Below are 19,279 nucleotides of genomic sequence, written 5' to 3'. Positions count from 1 at the left end.
GGTTGAGGGAGCTGCCTGGAGGAAAAGTCTGGACACAGTCCCAGAGAGGAATTCTGAAGTTTAGGGGCGTTACATAGCGATTAAGAGCACTGACTTTGAAATCTAACTAAAACATGTTTCAGTCCTAGCAAAATCACTTACTAAAGCTTCTACTTTGTGACTAGTCAGGTTACTAGTCAATTTTCTCATATTTAAAATAAGATAATAATAATTATGTAACAGTGCTGTTGTAAGGATTAAATTAGATAAGGTATATGAAGTTCTTACTGTAGAGTTTTTGGTCAGCACTCCATAAATGATAATCACAATTATGGGTAGTGGTGGTAGTTTTTGTAACAACTGAATTTTCCTCATCTATAAAACAGGGTAGTAATATTATCTACCTAAAAGCAGTCTGTTAGCACATTTAAAATTCTTAAAATAATTTATGGCATATGAAAAACATTTAAAAAGTATTAGGCATTATTATCTGCATATTTCTGCTTAACTTTCTTGGGTTCCTTCCTGGGCATTCTTATCAGTACAAATTCCTTTTGTTGTACACTCTGGAAATCCCTTCCCTCTCTCTAGGCGGAGACTCTCCTTTCCAAAGCCATTAGGGATGTGGAAATTTTTGTAGATTCTAGAGAAATATGTGTCTTTTTTGCTCTCTGGCTTAAAACTGGCTAAGATGGTAGTTTGTATCTTTCAAGGCATAAATGTCAAATTCATTGCCATAAAGTCATTTTTATAGCCTCTTATTATCTTCTGAATGTCTGTATAATCTGTGTTGATGGTCCCTTTATCATTCTTCTTTCTTTTTTCTTTTAATCAGTTTTCCCAGAAGTTTATCAATTTTATTGAACTTGCAAAGAAGCAGTTTTTGGTTATTGATTTTTTTTCCTACTATTTTTTTGTTTTCCTTTTTATTGAATTCATTTTTATTTTTTATTTTTTTTGCTTACTTAGGTTTCATTTGCTCTTTTTCTAGTTTCTTCAGGTGGAATCTTAGGTTATTGATTTTAGAAATTTCTTCTTTTCTAATACAAGCATTTAAAGCTACACATATCTCTGTAAGCATATTTTATGTGCATCCCACACATTTTGAAATGTACTTTCATTTCATTTGGTTCAAAATACTAATGTTCCTTGTGATTTCTTATTGAGTTATTTGGGGCCTTTTCCAAGTATCTTTCAGTTACTGATTTCTAGTTTAATTCCAGTGTATGGAATACTCTGTGTGATTTCAATCCTTTTAAATTTATTGAGACTTGTGTTATAGACCAGAATTTGGTCTATCATGGTGAATGTTCCATGTGTACTTGTAAAGAATTTGTATTCTGTTATTGGATGGAGTGAAATAACTATCAACTACATCAAATTGATTAATAATGTTATTTAGGTTTTCTATGTTCCTTCTGATTTTTTTATTATTTATTAATTCTTAGATTGTGCTGAAATATACAATTATAATTTTTCCTTTCAGTTCTATCAGTTTTTGCTTTGTATGTTTGAAGCTCTGTTTAAGTACATTTAGAATTGGTATGTCTTTTTGGTGAATCAGTCCCTTTATCAGTATGACAAATTCCTTTTCATCCCTATAATATTCCTTGTTCTAAAGTCTACTTTGTTCTGACATTAGTATAGTCTGCCCAGCTTTCTTTTTCTGTGTTATATCGTTTTTGTTTTCCTTTAAGCTATCTGTGTCTTAAAGTTTAAAGTAGGTTTCTTACATTCGGTTTTATGTTTTTATTCAACCTGACATTCTCTGCCTTTTAATTGGAGTGTTAAGATCCTTTCAATTAATGTAATTACCAGTATTTACATTGGATTTAAATCTGGTTGGATTTAAATTTACCATATTGCTATTTGTTTTCTATTTGCTCCATCTGTTTTTAGTCCCTTTTTTCTTCTTTTCCTGACCTCTTTTGGATCGAGTATTTTGTGTGATGCAATTTTACCTCCACTTTTGGTTTATTAGTGAATCCACTTTGGTGCTGTTATTTCTCTTGGATTTACAAAGTACATCTTTAATTTATCACAGTCTACTTTAAATAATATTATATTATTTCGTGTGTAACATAAGAACTTCATAATGGTGTATTCCCTACTCTTCTCTTCTATCCTTTGGGCTGAGTTGTAATCTGTTTGGTTCTACGTATGTTGTAAACCCCACCATGCATTATCATTTCTGCTTTAAACAGTCAATTGTCTTTTTAAAAAGTTTTAAAATGTGGAAAATATTTTTATATTTATCTACCTATTTACCATTTCTATCTCTCCTCATTCATTTGTGTAAATCTGCATTTCCATCTAGTATAGTTTTTCTTCTGCTGGAAGAATTCCGCTTACAATTTCTTGTAGTATAGGTCTGCTGTAGGTATACTTTGCAGTATAGGTATTTGGTATACTACCTTGTAATATAAGTCTGCTGTAGTATAGGTCTGTTGAATTTTCAAACCTTTTGTTTTATTGAAAGGTATTTTATTTCACCTTCATCTTCGAAAGATTTTTTTCTCTTGGTACATTTGTTCTTTCAGTACCTTAAAGATGTCTTTCCATTGTCTTCTGGCCTGCATGGTTTCTGGCAGCACGTGTTCAGTCATTCCTATCTTTGTTCCTCTGTGGCAGAGGTCTGTGCACTTTTTCTTAAAGGTCCAGATAGTAAATATTTTAGGCTTGTGAGTCATCTGGTCTTTGTTGCAGTAACTTAACTTTGGTGTAGTGTGAGAGCAGCAATAGACAATATGTAAATGAATGAGTGTGGCTGTGTTCCAGTAAAACTTTATTTGTAAAATCATGTGGCTGGCCCGCGTGCTGTAGCTTGCTGAACCCTGCTCTGTAAGAACAGACCTCTTTTTACCTGACTGCTTTTAAGATACTCTCTTTATCATTGTTTTTCATTGTTTTTCAGCATTTTGGTTATGATGTTCCTTTGAGTGGTTTTATGTATGTTTTTTATGCTTGAAGTTGAGCTTTGTGGGTTTGGTGGTTTATAGTTTTCATGAAATTTGGAAGAATTTCAGTCATTATTTGATCGGATATTTTTCTCCCTCCCTACTTGGGACTCTAGTTACACAGATGTGATCCTGCTTGATATGGTGCCACAGCTCACTGAGGCTCTCTATTTTAGCCTTTATTCTTTTATTTGTTTTCCTGCTTTTTTTCTTTCTGTGCTTCATTTTGAGTAATTTCTATTGCTATCTTAATAGTTCTCTGCTAATTCTACTGTAGTGTCTAATCTGCTGTTAATTCCATCTAGTGCGTTTTTCATTCATATTTCATATTTTTCATCTCTAGAAATCCTGTCTGGGTCTTATTTATATATTCTATTTCTCTCCTCATATGTTCATGTGTAATAGCTGTCTTAGGAGCCCTGTCATCTTTTTCATTTATGGGTCTGTTTCAGTTGATTGATTTTTCTCCAAGCTATGGGTCATATTTCTCTCCTTTCAATGGCTGGGTTTTTTTTTTTATTGGATGCTAGATATTTTAATTTTTTTGTCATCGTTGTCTGCTGGATTCTGGATTTTTGTTTTATTCATGTAGTGAGTGTTGGATTTTTGTTCTAGGATCAGTTTGATCCCTTTAGGGATTGCTTTTAAGTTGTTCTGGGCATTTTGGCAGGGTCTTAGAGAATAAATAGGTATGGAAGAGTAGGAGGAATGAGACTAGAAACTTCATTCTTTTTACTTCTGTTTTTTAAAACATGTAAAGTTAATATGTTAATCACTTATTCCACCCAAGGAACAGGTAACAGATGTAATGAATAGTTTTATTTCAAGTTTTGTTTGTTAATTAGTTTTCAGTTGCTGTGTAACAAACAAGTTTTAGCGATTTAAAAGCATTTATTATCTCAGAGTTTCCATGGCTTAGGAATCTGGGCCCAGCTTAGCTTAGTCCTGTGCTCAGTGTCTTAAGAAGGCTATAGTAAGGTGTCAACCATGATTGCAGTCTCATCTGAGACTCAGGATCCTCTTCCAAGTTTACTGATTATTTGCAGAATTCAGTTTCTCATGGCCATAGGACTGACTGAGGCCCTTACCTCCCAGAGGCTGCTTGCCCTTCCCTGCCCATGGTCCACTCCACAGCATGACTGTTTGATACGTGAAGACTGACGGGAGAGGAGCTCAACTGCTTCTAATATACCTATCTCTCTGGCTTATGTCTCTGATATTCTGACCCTCTTTTAAACGGCTCACCTGATTAGGTCAGCCCCTCCCCCCAGGATAATCTCCCTTTTGATTAACTGAAAGTCAGCTGGTTAGGGACCTTAATTACATCTTCAGAATCCCTTCATCTTTGCTATATAATGAGTGTAACGTAATCACAGGAGGATATCCCAACATATTCACAAGTCCTGTCCACACTCAAGGGGAAGAAGTAGGATGTGTAGTCCAGGGATAAGGACTCATGGGGGCTTAGAATTCTGCTGACCACAATTTGATTTATACTGTTAATATAATTTGAAGAGTACAAATTATATTTTGTAGAGAGGATATAGATGGACTGGAAATACTAATAAACTGCCACTGATTAAACAATTGAAAACAAACAGCTATTTTCTAAAGTAATTATAACTGTAACCTCAATAGATTGTTTTTTTCTTTCCTTGAAATACAGTTTAACTGAACTGATATGCTTATTATATTTTAAAAAAAGAATCTCATTGAAACCTTGAAAGTTTTCCATTTACTTCCCAATAAACGTGTTTTGAAAATCAATAAACAATTTTGAAAATCCTCAGTTTGCTCTTTTTACATAATTTTATTACTTAGATCTGTGCTCTAACTGTTAAGTCCTGTGATAATGTTCTCCCAACAACATGAAAGGTAGACTGCGTACTGTTCACAATTGGCAGTGCTGTGTTGCTTAGCTACCTATCTTTTTAATTTGAAAGATTAGGCATTTTAATAATAGGTAGCCCTTAAGCTTTTAAGTGTTTGCTCATGACACATTGTAGTGTTTTATGTGTGCTTTTCACCTTTGTATTATAGCTGTTATTGTGAAAGGTTAAAAAAGAAAGAGGAGTGTATTTAATAGCAGTCAACAGAGTACTTTAACTACATAAAATCAGTCATTTTATGAGAAGCTCTAATATGGACACAAATGAAATTACAAGCTATACTTTAATATGAACTTACCGCAAATGCAGCTGCACTGCAAAATGCAATAATTATACCAATCTGTCATTTGATTGTGAGTAACAGCACTGTAGAATGTCTAAAATATTACCTATAGTTGTTTTAAAAATAGCAATATTGTTATACTCCAGGAGTATCATTAAATACATTCTGAAAAGGCATTGTATTATATTGTGTTGCTGCCATGGTATTTGCATTACTTTTTCTTAAAGTAGGATATCAAATACTAAATAGTATTATTACAGTGCATCTCCTAATTTGGAAAAGATGAATATATGAAGATTCTTCTAGGTGGGCTCTTTTAATACAGCTTTTTCCTGTATATTGCCCTTCTCTCCCCCTCCCAAAAAATAATAAAAGAAATACATATCTATTGTAGAAACCATACTTTCAAAAGTATAGATAAGTATGGAGAAGAGATTAAAACTGCCTCTAAACCTGCTTCCCCCAGAGGAACACTATTAAGACTTTAGTATATTTCCTTTCTTTGACTATTGTTATAGAAATAAAGATATTTCATACTCAATTTGCATCTTTTATTTTCTTAACATTACAATATAAGCATCTTTCCAAATCATTCAAATTGTTCGAAAACCTTTTTGATGACTGTTTAATTTTGTGGTTGTACAATATTGCCCATATTGTTTTTGTATACATTGTTTCTTGTTTTTATTATGTAAATAACACTGAGAAGAAAATCTTTTGTTTAAAATCTTTGTCAGCATTTCTGAGTTCCTTAATATAGGTCCTCGCTAGAAGTGGAAGAGATCCTAGGAATGAAGACAGGAACATTTTAAAGACCTCTGAACATGTTAATAGATTACTTTCCCGAAAAGTTGACCATCCTTACTAACGTTTACTAATTTAATTTTAAAGAGGAAAGAATAGTTGCTATATTGTTTTTAATTTGTTCTTATGATCAAGAACATTAAAGTTTTTCAGATTTTAATTAGCCATTTGTAATTATGCCTTTGTGAAAATTTTCATTTCCCTGTCTCATTGATTGACAAATCTGTGTCTTTTATTAATCATTTTTGAGAGATTTTCATGTACTGAATTAACCCTGTTTTCTGTCATATTTTCCCATATATTTGCCTTTTAATTTGATTTATACACTTTGAGAAATACAGAGCTTTCAAAATTTCTTTTAAAAATCTCTCCACCTTTTCTTTGCTGTTTTCATTCACTGCTTTTAGACTTATAAACCTCTTTATGGTGCAGATTCTCCTATATTTCATCTTCTTTACCCCATTCCCTTGTGGATTGTTGCTGGCTCAGGCTCTCAGAGACTTATTGTATCAAATCCCAACATGCAGCTGGGCATTCACAGAATGAGAGTCTCTTTGGCCCTAATGCTTGCTGCTCCCAAACAGCATCCATTCTTTCCACAGGATTTCTTAAGCACCAGGGTCCTGTGGGTTCAGTAATGAACAAGGCAAATGCAAATCTCCACCCTCGTGGAGCTTCCATCACCTTCCTCCTGCCTGCAAGATTGGGGCATCACCTTTTTCCCAATGCCTGGCTTTTCTTATCTCCATGTGCCAACGTCTGGGTGTTGTCGTCTCCTCTCCACCAACCCAAATATGACACTTTGTTCAAGGGCCAGCTCTCCCACGAAGTCCTTCCTGAGTAGCCACCCACTGACAGTCCCCTCAGCCTGTGGCCCTTTGACTCGTGTGTTCTACTCTCCATAATGAGTTCCTTTTTAACTCTCTCCACCAGTACAATTACCATAGCTACCATTATGATGTGTCCCTAGGTGCCATTTTACAAAAGTAATTAAAAAAATTTTTTTTTACATCTAATATTTTTACATCTAGTGCTAAACCATGGAAAATGTATTTTGGTTTATAGTGTTGGGTTAGAAACAAAACTGATTTTTTTTTTTTCCAAATGTTAATCCATTGTTAGAACACCAGTAAGAATATTCCCTTGCCTGTTGATTTGTGATAGTTCTTCTGTGGTCTACTAAATTCTTGGATACTGGCCTGATTGCCTACTTTCTATTCTGGTTTTCTTTCATCTTTCTATTTTGCATCAGAACAACATTGTACATTAGCTTTATCCTATCCGTTTGATATTCAGGACTGTTTACCCCTCTCTGTAGAGTAGTGTAGATTGTTTACCTTCTGTCCCATGCTGTGGGTACTCTTAGTTATTTTTTGTTTTTTATTGCTATTGTGAGTGAAATTTTTTTCTATTCTGTTTTCTGACTCATTTTTACTGGCATACTGGAAGGGTATTTTTTTATATACTTATCTCAGACCTGAGCTCTTTATTCTCAATAAGTATAAGAGTTGATTTTGTAGAATTTGTTGATATCTAATCATAATATGTGCAAATAGTGAAAATTTACTTCTCCTTCTTAAATTTATGTCTGAATTGGCCAGAAATTCCAGAGCCTTATTAACTAATGATGTTAATAGTGGGTGTTCTTATCACAGAAAAACTAAAATCATGGCTAAGGAAAAACTATGGTCAGCTTTCTATGAGAGATAAAATCATAGTCAAAAGCAAATCATCTTTAATTATCTTAGATTACATTAATTGCTTTGCAAATTTGCTGTGGGTAAGGTGCATCAAGATCCTGGGAGATGTTCATTTCTCCAGTAAGTGGGCAACATCTGATTAACACTAATTGCTCACTTCAAAAAGAAAGGAACTAGACTTCAGATCTAGATTGCAGTTGGGAGGAGAAAGGCTGAAGGGAAGGTAGGTGAGTTGGTCTCTAGATTCCCCCATTTCGTTTCCTCGAGAGCAGTTACTGGCATGGTGGCAAGTGGAGTGAGTCTTTTTCCAGGAAGACTGAGAGAGAGCTGGAAGCAAACCTCACTGTAGCTCCCTTAAAGTGAGTGGGGGCGGCAGAGAACATCATGGAATTTACCTCTAGAAGACAGTATAGCAGGTGTTTTTCTTGGACAGCTTTGTTAGAGTCTGGCTGTAAATACCGTTCAGGTACGACAGGTATTTGTGAAGTCCTTACTCTGAAATTTAGCTAGGATGAGTTAATGAGGCTGGATTTCTCATTCTAGGAGATCTTGACAGACCTCCCCTACCTCAACAAAGTTCATGGTGGACAAGAGGTTGATTAGCTATCCTTCATGGTGTTCTTATTTATACCATTGTTGCAGAAACCTGGAGCTACAAGTATGTAGATGGGAACTTTATTTGCTTATCATAATAAAGGAATAGGATTTTTCCTTCCAACATTAATTGTTACCTCAATGGATGTATCCCTTAGCTTTTGATGCAGAACAAACCACTCCAAAACTTAGTGGCTTAAAACATTAACCATTTACTTAACTCATAATTCTTCAGGTTGGCAATTTAGGCTGAGTTCAGCTGAGCAATTCTGTTCTCTGCTGGTCTCCCTCATGAGTCTGTGGTCAACCCTGTGTTGGTTAGGTGGTTCCATGTCTGGGAGTTGGCTGGTTGTTGGCTGGGGGACCTGAGTTCTCCACATGGTGCCTTTTCCTCCAGAAGCCTTGACTACATTTTTTTCTCACGGTGGTAGCAGAGGTCTGAGAGAGAGCAGGAGCAAACAAAGCCTCTTGAGGCTAGCCTTGGAACTAGGACACTGTTGCTTGTGTTGTGTTCTGTTGGCCAAAGGAAGTCACAAGGCCAGCGGACTCAAGGAGTAAGGATATAGATTCCACCTCTTGATGAGAGCTGCTATAAAGCAACATATTGCAAATGGTGTGGACACAGGGAAGTATGGAGACTTGGGGCCATTTTTCGCTGTCAGTCTACCACAGTTAGGTGAATGAAGGACTCAAAGATGTGCTATCTTCCTCTTCAATGTAGCTTTTAATTTTACTATTATAAAATTATGTCACCCAGCTCCGTTTTTATCTCAGCCTGTTGTCCTTGTATCTTACATTGTTTTTCTCTTTATACCATTGTTTTATATTTGGTTCCTTGTGCATCTTTATTCAAGTCCATACCCAATAAAATTTTGCTTAATTATCTCATAGTTCCTTATTAAATCTTATTCAGAGATATGTTCTCTGCGTCTTCAGGATATTTCTTTCTCATGTGGGAATTTTTTACTCATGGGCCTCACCTTGCTTTTTCCTTCTTCCTAGAACACTGTTGGTAATTGCAACAGGGCATGTGGATGCTTCTCACTATCTGCTTAGATTTGAATGCCTGCTCATGTCTGCCTCTGAAGAATAGCTTGTTAAACATTTCCCAGTGACTGGCAGGCAGTCATCAAATGTGGCTTTGTGAAACTAAACTAGGATCATCTACCACCATAGGAAGTATATGGAAAACCCGTATTTCTTAACATGCTCTACTAAAGGGATTTTTCCTATATTTTCCCTTCTCTGCAGAGCTTTTTATGAGGATATTGAGGCATCATAGCTGCAGCGAACCATTGTTAGTGCCCCTCTACCTTCTAACAAGCTCTTTACTGGGAACTGTATTTAAATGGATGTATAGAGAGGTGTGCTGTTGGGGGAATGGGAATGAGTTGCACTCCTCTGGCTGCCTCATAAAGCCATCCTTCTACTATGTCAACACTTTCTCTTAAATAGCAGGCAGAAAAGGGAGAGAGCCAAAGTCCCTTTCTCAGCTGACATAATTATTGTGTTTCACAGAGCAGTGTAACCTTTGTATCATGTGTACCAATCAGAAAACTGGACCGCCATTAATATGTTTCTAGACCTGGTTTCTAGGACTTTCAGTTAATGAATTTGTCTGAGGTTTCTCATCAGAGGTTAAATTTTAGGGTGTGCTGTTGTCTTTTTCTGTGCTTTTGTATGTATTTTCCTGAGAAGATGGGAGAGGTTACACTGGGGGGTTTTACTTAGATGCCATGTTAAGCTAAGAGTCCAAACTGTATTTAATTAATAACCCATTTTCCATTTTTTGTTAATCAAAAATATGTAATGAATATACAGTAGCAATTGCAAATAGCCATTTTGAAAGGCTGAGATTTGCTGTTTTTGTTACCTTGTACAATGTTATAATGTGAATAAAAACATCATTCCATTATAATTTTGGAGTAATTACATATATTTCTTAGTCCTCCATTATTACTTTCAAAGTTTGCTGTTGGGGAACCACAGCTCTAGCACTTTGCTTTTCCCTCTGGTTCTTTCCTGGGCATCAGTGGTCTCAGTGTGGGACACAGTTGAAGGACCAGGAAGCAATGCCTCCAGAATGCTCTGAGCCAGTCTTTGGAATAACAGATCAAAATAGCTGCCAGGACCAATCTTTGGAGAAATGATAGTTACTTCCAAAGAAGCCATAGTTGTCTTATCTTTGGCAACTGATTCTGGCTGCTAAGTTTAAGATCTAATGGTAAAATTATAACCTCAGAGAATTCATCTCAATGGAAAGAGACTAGAGTTTCTACAGCAGCAGAAATAAGATTTGCTGTTAACTACTTGATTATTATTTCAGTCATCTCTAATGAATCACAGAGCTTAAATGATGCTCACTTTTTCTTTTTCACATGGCTTGGTTTAAACACCACCTGAAAGTTACAGTGCTCTTGAACTCTTGAAAGTTCATACTTCCTGAACTCTTTTAGCACTGAAATTCGTTACATTGGTGTATGGAACAATTGTGTATATTATAGCTTGTTCCTCTACAGTTAAGAGTTTAATGCAAGATTTTGCCAATATATATTTAATTTTTTAAAAGTAATAACCTGAGAGTGTATGTATGTTTTTTCAAATACCATATAAATCAGAGACTCCTAGTTATTGGGGAAAATCTGAATCTTGTCTCCCCAGCTAGGTCAGTACTCTTAAACTGGATTCCCAAGGAACATCTGCAGACTGTTGTATAAAGGTGTGCTTCCACTAATAATGAATAATGCTAATCTTTTCCCAGTTTGTGGAAAAATAATTTTTGGGCTTTGTGCTTTTTCAGCACTTTGGCATGACTTACCAATTGTTGGACTAGTAGGAAACAAATAGGACCAAAACTGAGCAGTAGTCAGTCATGTTTAGTTCACGTGCCTGTTTTTTCATTGTCACATGCTTGTGATATTTACATTACCTATCTTTAATGTAACTATGCTTTATATTAATTATTCTAGATTTTCTACTGGAATTAAATTAAGATTTTTTTCATAGTGTTGCACAAAGAGCACTGTGACTTCCGTGAATTCTGCCATTTGAAACAGTTTGAGAGCCACTGAACTTATCATCTTGTAAGATACTAGAGGGAAAGGACTTTTGTCATCATCATCATCACACATATGACCAGAAGCCATTGGAGACTTTTGAGTAGAAAGTAACATGGGGAAAAGTGGACTTAATATTTTGGGGTGTTTGGGGGAGTTTCTGGAAGGAGGCTGAGAGTAGATATGGGAGTGAAGGTGGATGTAACCACTGCAAACAATATTGTCAGTTCAGTTCATATTAAGCATCTGATTGGAAACTCCTAAAACCATAGCATTATGATCCAGATGAAAATATTAACGTGGTTTTCTCTCCTGATAGTTTGACAAGTTAATTTTGAATTGAATAAAGTTGTACAAATTAAAATAACAAAAATCAGATTTTTTCAAACATTGTTCATCGTAACTGGCAAACACAAATGAAAGTTGTCTAAGAAGTACTTTAAGTTTCATATCATCACTTTTCTAGGTGGGAATGAGTAGTTATAAACTAAATTTTCAAAAAACACATCATTGCAGTAATTGTGCATTCATTCATTCCTAGGAGGTATGTGTTACTCTGCCCATTTTACAGATTCAGAAATTCAGACTGGAGAAGTGCCTTGGAAGATAACTTGGGCTTTAAGTATTAAAACTAAACTTTGAATGCAAGGCAGTTGATTCTAACTAAATCCCATGCTCTTTGAACCACACCACACCATACCCTGGTTTTTAAATCATTAATTTAATTTAATTTTTTTTTTCTTTAATGAGGAAGAGTCACCCTGAGCTAACATCTGTTGCCAATCTTCCTCTTTTTGTTTGAGGAAGATTTGCCCTGAGCTAACATCTGTGCTAATTCTTCCTCTATTTTGTATGTGGGTTGCCACCACAGTGTGGCTGCCAATGAGTGGTGTAGGTCTGCACCCAGGAACCAAACCTGGGCTGCCAAAGTGCGAACTTATCCACTAGGCCATGGAGCCAGCCCCCTATTTAATCTTTTAAGTTACAAAGGTAATGTATGCTTAAGGCAAGTAATACCTACAGGCATACATGTGAGGCTTTTATATCTGTGTATTATACAAATACATATTTGTATTTTAGAAAGGTGTGTCTAGCAGCCGTAGGGTTGATAGATGGAAGAGAGAGGGCACCTTGGGGGAAGAGAAACTAGTTAGGAGACTGAGTAATCTTGACAAGAAATGATAAGAGCTAGAACTAAGGGAGTGGCAGTGGCAATAAGACACTAGTAAAAGACAGATATGATAGTGAGAAAACTTATAAGAATTAGTAATTCATTGAAGTAGGGAGGGCTGAGAGATGAGGGAACTACAAATGACTTCCAGGTGTATCTCTTGGGGAACTTGGTGATGCCCTTCATGTAGATGGAGAGGTGGAGAACAGGGAAGGAAGAGCAGAATCGGGTGGAGGGGTCAGGAATGAGTTTAGTCTTGGCTGTAGTGAAGTTTGTGATCCTTTGGAATATCCAACTAGAGGTGTCTGTTAATTGTGCATGAATCTAGGGTTTAGTGTAGAGTTCCAGGTTAGTGATATAAATTTGGGATTCATAAGCCTGTTGACAGAGGTTGAAACCAGGTGTCACCCAAAGATATTTACAAAGGGAGAGAGTAAGTGGCTGAAGGCAGAGCTCTAGAGAACACTAGCATTTAAGGAGCAAAGAAGGCTGACGAGGAGGTTAGAGAAGTAGAGTAAAAGCCTGACAAGAGTATCGCTGAAGCTAAGGGAGGAGAGCTTCAGAAGAAAAGGAAAAAGTTGCAGAAAAATCATCTAATTGAAAATCAGGCATTTCCATAGATAACTTCTCCATTTATAAAATTAAAAGAAAAATAGAATTTCATTTTATCAAAATATTCTTTGGAATTTTCTTGGTTTATAATGTTGTATTCATTAGGTAACAGATATTTTAAAACATAGATAATAAACATTAGTAACTAAAGAATGTGGCACTGAATGTATATTACTGGTATGGACCCTGATGAATTCTGATGAATTGATTTGACTGATGAATTCTGGTTGATTTGACCTCATTTCTTTTATTTTTGAGCTTTGCTGTCTTTCTTTTTTTTGTTTTGCAATATGATGAGCTGAGGATTGAGTGAAGAGCATTTAGGTGTCCTGGTTATGTAAGGGAAAACCAAACTCTAAGATGTGGATACCTCTAAGGGATTTATGAACCTTCCTAGGATCTAGTTTACATGGTGACTAAAGCACATTTGAGATTACAGTTTCTCTTCTCTCTAGTCTACTCTAAAATATGATTCTCCTATCGTAACAGTCTTTATAATCTTGGCTGGTAATTCAGAAAGTAGAACTCACAAAGAGATCAGAGCCATAGGCCTCCAGTTTGAGGGCCATAATGTAGCTGTTGAAATGATAACTAAATGGGGAAGACTGGTCTGCCTTTCATTGCTGGGCAAAGAAACGTACAAGACACTTGGCTGGGTGTTTGGGGGTGGGGGGAAGGAGAAGGGGACGTAAAGTGCACTTAGCCAAGATTTGGAAGTCTGCAGGGAGATACGTGATAAAGATAACTCTAATGGCAGACAGGAGTAAACGTCGAAGGAGCTACAGATTCAAAGAGAAGAATCTATCAGCTGTGAAAATCTGGAGGAGCTGGCAGTTGAGTTAGTGAGTTTTGAATAGGCAGAATGGAGTAAGGAGCATTCTACCTCGAGGGAGTAACATGACCAAAGGCAGTGGCCCCCCAGTAAATATTTGTTGAATATCTGAATAAATGGAATCCATTTGTTTTTCACTGATTTATTCAGTATAATGTATGAGTATCTCTTGTATGCCAGCACTGAGGCAGATAGGTGCTGGGAATATAGCAAGATGACGCTCATGGAGCTGTAGTCTAATAGGAGAGACAGATGAAACCAACCAGCTAATGAATATTTAGATTCCCAGTGAGAAGGACTGTTAGGCTCCTGAATAGTTTGCCTGAAGAGAGATGGGTGGGTAGGGCAGTCAGGAAAAGCCCCTTTGAGGGAACAAAAGGTCATTTGAAACTGATCTCTGTGAGATCTACTTTGAAATATTTATTCTGTTTAAAGCCTTTACCATTGTTGCTATCCCAATACATTTAATTTGGTGAAATTACTCCCCCTTAAAACACAACCTGTAAAATTTCTATTTTCTGTCAGTATTTGCTTTATCCACTGTTTAATTATTTACCTATTGTTAAATGTACCATGTCATCCTTGTTTTGCAGAAACCAAAGCTGAAAGATTGGCATCCTCCTGGGGGTTTTATTCTGGGATTATGGGCCCTCATTATCATGGTTTTCTTCAAAACTTATGGAATCAAACATATGAAGTTCATTTTCTAGACGCAGGGATGTGTGAAGAAGACTGCGTGGGAGACTGCAACCTTGGGTAAACATTTGTCATTGTGTCTCTTCAAAAATACGTTGCTCGTGTGTGAATTGGCGAAAAGTATAAGGAAACTATAAATTTGAATGGACTATTGATTTTATAACTTACAGAGAAATAATTGTTAATGCGAGTGCTAAATGACACTAAATATATTTCAGTTTTTCATTTTATGTGTTAATAAAAAGATGAGACAAAGAGATGAGTACACTCATTGACTCTTTTTGAAAATAAGAATTTCCTCTCTTGCCCTTTTTATTTGGAAAAGAAAAAATGTGAAAACTTTAAATCTCATTAGCAGAGGTAACTTCTGTTACTATTTTTGTGTATGGTCTCCCAGTCTTTTTTTTCTATGTATTTTTTTTCCCAAAATAGAGATCATATGGAACATACCATTTTGTAACCTCACTTTTCGTTTTACAGTATTATCAACTCTTTCCCTCTCCTTGGATATTCTTCAAGAACACATTCGGAGTGACTACATAGTCTCCATTTTATGAATGTACAGTAATTTATTTAACACTCTTCTATTGTTGGATCACTTATCTTGTTCCCAAAATTTTCCTTTGGTTCATTCTTTAATGTGTTAATATTTTACTGTCAGCCATTCATGGAATTCTGCAGCTTTAATTATAAGTAAATATGAAAAAGTAGTTTCTTAATTTACGGTACTGACAGTCTCCAGTACCTTATTTGCTGTCAGTTTATTGGAAACTTTAAGACCTTTGGGAATTTCACATTTTGACTGCTCAAGAGGAGCAAACCCCATCGTTTTTCATTTCTAAGCCTTCTGTGATCCTCTGGAATTGCTGTGATCCTCTGAAATTGATCACCTCCTCTTTGGTTTCCACGCTGGAAGAGATTGTTTCGTTCTGTTTAAGGTAAACCTTGCCCATTGGTTGGATCTACACTCTTCCTGAGACAATCCTGTAAAGTGGATAGACTGTATGGAAAGTTCACTGTGGGCCTGCCTTTGTGTCTCATCTGTACCACATGAGGCAGGAAGCCCCTTTCTGGTCTCTGACAGATGCAAGAGCTCATAGCCCCATCACTGATTTGTCAGCTTACCAGCCTTCTTCATGTCTGGCAATAGTATTGAGATTGTGCTTTGTTATCAGCCCTAGATATTATTTTTTTGCATGTAAGGGGGAAAAACCCCTAAAAGTTGAGTATTCATGTCCCTGAGGATACCTTTTTGTATTTTACCTGTTCTATCTAAGAACTTATGTGTTAATCTTTAATCATTACAAAGATCTGTTTTATAATTGTAGGTAACAAGAAGACAACTCTTGCTCCACAATAAAACCTCTTAAAATTAATATTTCTTAGGATTTGTTTTCCTTTTAGCACTTAAAATATTACCCTTTAATTACATGCAAAATGGTCATACTTTCACAGGCAAAGGATTAATTGTATTATCTCCCACATTAGAACAAATGATATGGAGGCTTTTTGCCAGCTCTGAATCTTCATTTTAATTAATCTTTTTATTGGTGCACTAGATAATGAAGAAGGAAAATTTTTACCTGCTTTTATGGAGAAAGATCCCTTTTGTACATAGAAAGGGATATTAAAAAACAAAGTTCAACTGAGTACATTTTAAAGATCTTATTGGCCTTATTCAATGATTCATGAATCACACAGCATCTCATCTAGCAAATAGAAAGGAGCTCTGAAGAGCCATACAAAGTGGAAGGCTTCTATAGGCAGAAGGGGGTGGGAAAAGGAAGTTACTAGCAAAGAGTGGATTGTTTCAGGCAAGGTCATCTTCCTTTGGTGGATGGCAGGGGTCTGTCAGCTGGATTACCTCACTAGTGCTGACCAGGTAAGTCCAGACTGACTCGTTAAGATTACATTCCTGGCAGAGGCTGAAACTACAGTTAGGTTAGGGATTAAGTCTCAGTTTTGTGATGTGGGCTTAGCAGAAGTGACTCCATTTGGGGCCTTTTTTTTTTTTTTTTTAACAGAGGGGAAAACAAATTTAAATTCGAATAGCCGGATCACAGTAGCACTAAGAGACAAAAAAGGTTGACCATGTCACTCTCCAAACACACAAGGTCATGCACACTATGGTGGGGCAGAGTACTTAGAGTGGCAAAGGAAATAGGATTTTTCTTGAGCCAAAGTAGTTTAGTTTGAGTATAACGAGCGTCTTGATGGTAAAGACTGCTGGGAAGTGAAAGAATTCCTCTTTGGAGGTTGTAGAAGGTGCCCTTCTTAGTTAAAACCAATCTGGGAAAAGTAATACTGGATATAATATACAGGATTAATTTTGCCCAAGCAGAATTTTGAAGAGTAGTTATTTCTCTTTCTGTTTCATTATTGAATTTTCAGAATATAGCTAAAGCAAAAAGCTTAAAATATATTAAATTTTTAGCTCATAACCATAATCATTTTACATAAGGTACGTTCTGCCTTCAATAATAAGTAAATCCTGTGCATGTAGTAGGCGGGTAATATTCTAAGTGCCATTAAATGGCCCAGACTTTAAATGATAACATAAAAGCACATCTTAAATATAGTCTACTTGAGTTACACAGAGCTGAACAACTGAATGATGTTTTCTTTTTGCCTTTCTCATTGTCATTGTGAGGATCAGAGGAGATAATGTTATGACTAAACACTTTGGACATTGTAAATATATGATGGTGGTGTTTTTCTTATTTCTGCTTGGGAAGATACCAAGGGGGAGTTCGTGGTGCCAGAGTCCTTCTTTCTGTTCCTCTTATTTACCTTTCCAAGCTACCCGATGTGATTCTTGTTCTCTCTCGTATTCTTCTTCTCCTCCCCTATGGTGTCCTTCAGGGAGAAAAGGAATCTAGATAAATGGATCCCCACAGACATGTCCTGACCTTTGAGGGGAGGGACAGGGTATAATGATGCCATTCTGCAAAGGTAACCTGCATGAGAAAAAGAAACCAAGTGATGTGGATTTTAAAATTATGAAAGACATTCATTTGCAGTTTATGAAAGGGAAATGTAGTTTGGATGCAAAGCTGATTAAATTGGATCAAGAAAAATTGGAATTAAATGCATAAAATAATGCATGCATTTATGGTTTCAATTTTTATATATCCTTAGCTGGTTGAAAGTGATGATTCCCACAACAAGCATAACTCAGCTTGTTTCTGCTTACCGAGGATTTTCTACAATGGTATATGTTGATAACGTTTCTTCCATTATGTATGTTATATAGCAGAGTTACAGTTACTGTGGGAGTCATAATTTGAAATTTTGACTCATGTGTTTCTGGAATCTTTACAACAAATGTTGCATGAACATAGAATTTTTTCATTGATTTTACTAAAATTAAACTCATCTGTAGCAGATACTGCTTTTAACTTGTGAAAGAAATATTTTATAAACATACCACAAGGTGTGGCTCTAAAATAATGAGATTGGTGTCCATTTTGCTTTATGGAATCAGCCGCATCACGTCCCTGGCGCACCCCTCCCTCAGGGCGTGTACTACAGAGACAGTGCTCTCCAGTCTGGCCTTCTGTTGCTGCCTGCCCTCCTGCGCGTGTACCTGCTGCGTAAATATGAAGGTCTTTCAATTCATGGACAACACACTTTGGTAGTAACCAGTCTTTTTTTTTTTTTTCTTTTAGTGCAAAAATTGTACTGTCTTGAAAATGTGCTGTGAAATATTTGGTTTAATTTAACTGTGTAGACACTTGAATGATGGGATTGATATAGATTAAGGTGTGACCAATATACCAGTTTTATTAAAAATTCACTTACTTCAAACATGGAAAGGGGCACTGTCATTCTTGTTTCATCTGGGCTGCTTGCAGCCTCACAGACTTCTGAGGACTTTCAGATTTGCCCCAGGAATATCCAGTCACTGGGTCTGCTGGGTGGGGCTTATATGGCATGACCCTCTCCTGACCGTGGAAGTGCCAGCTCTGACTGTGCTAGGATTTCAGGGACAGCTGGCAGGACCTATGTAGGACACTTTCTTAGGGGTCATTAAATAAGGTCATAAGAGTAAAGCACATGATACAATGCCTGCACATCGGAAAAGTTCAACCTTTTGTTTTGTGCTGGGCGGGACTCCACTTAGCTCTCTTTTAGCCCCCGCTCAGGCCCAGGGGTCACTCTCTAAAGACCATTAGTCTTGCTGCCCTTGGACTGACCTGTTCCCTTCTGTTTTCAGTGGACACCATTTTTGGTTAACGGCTTCTCACTGTCTTTCAAGGCACTCCAGCAATTTCAATGAACAGACTCTCTTGCCTCTCTTTGCTGTTTTCTCCCTATTTTAGATAGGTTGAGGCTTTTCTCAATGTTGGCTCAGCCTTGGTTTTTTACTGTCTTCTCTCTCCGAGGTCTATCTACATTGTTGAAAACACACCTTTAGTATGATTTAATGGACAGTCTATCCTCACCCCAGACACTAGACATCTGGATGATAATCCAGTCTGAATTTCTCCTTTATTTCTCCATCACAGTGGGTACCGCATTTCTAGGAAGAGACATCCTCTTCTCCTCCCACCCTACGTTAGTCAGAGCTTTTTAAGTTTCAAATGATAGGAACCCAACTAGAACAAATTTAGGCCAAGAGGGGAATTTACTGGAGAAATAGGATATCTCATAATCTTGGAGGAAGGAGGTCTGATCTGAGCCTCACCAGGGATGGGAATGTCGCC

At 36.6% G+C, this 19,279-nt stretch overlaps 1 protein-coding gene across 4 annotated transcripts in view; it reads left to right on the top strand.

The window, feature by feature from the left end:
• PIGK (phosphatidylinositol glycan anchor biosynthesis class K) overlaps positions 1-18,388 on the top strand; it is a 110,269-nt gene extending 91,881 nt beyond the window's left edge. For 2 of the 4 annotated variants that reach the window (XM_044748901.2, XM_070486636.1), the window contains 2 exons: positions 14,471-14,633; positions 15,054-18,388. In XM_044748901.2, the coding sequence (XP_044604836.2) occupies positions 14,471-14,587 (117 nt within the window). In that variant the 3' untranslated portion in view covers positions 14,588-14,633; positions 15,054-18,388. Of the gene's footprint in view, positions 1-14,470; positions 14,841-15,053 lie in introns of those variants that run through there. The other 2 variants (XM_014849589.3, XM_070486635.1) reach the window with 1 other exon arrangement.
• Positions 18,389-19,279: the final 891 nt, after the last annotated feature.

The sequence above is a fragment of the Equus asinus genome, chromosome 16 (assembly GCF_041296235.1).
Source record: "Equus asinus isolate D_3611 breed Donkey chromosome 16, EquAss-T2T_v2, whole genome shotgun sequence".
NCBI classification, from domain to species: domain Eukaryota; kingdom Metazoa; phylum Chordata; class Mammalia; order Perissodactyla; family Equidae; genus Equus; species Equus asinus.
This window is presented reverse-complemented; position numbering and strand designations above follow the sequence as displayed.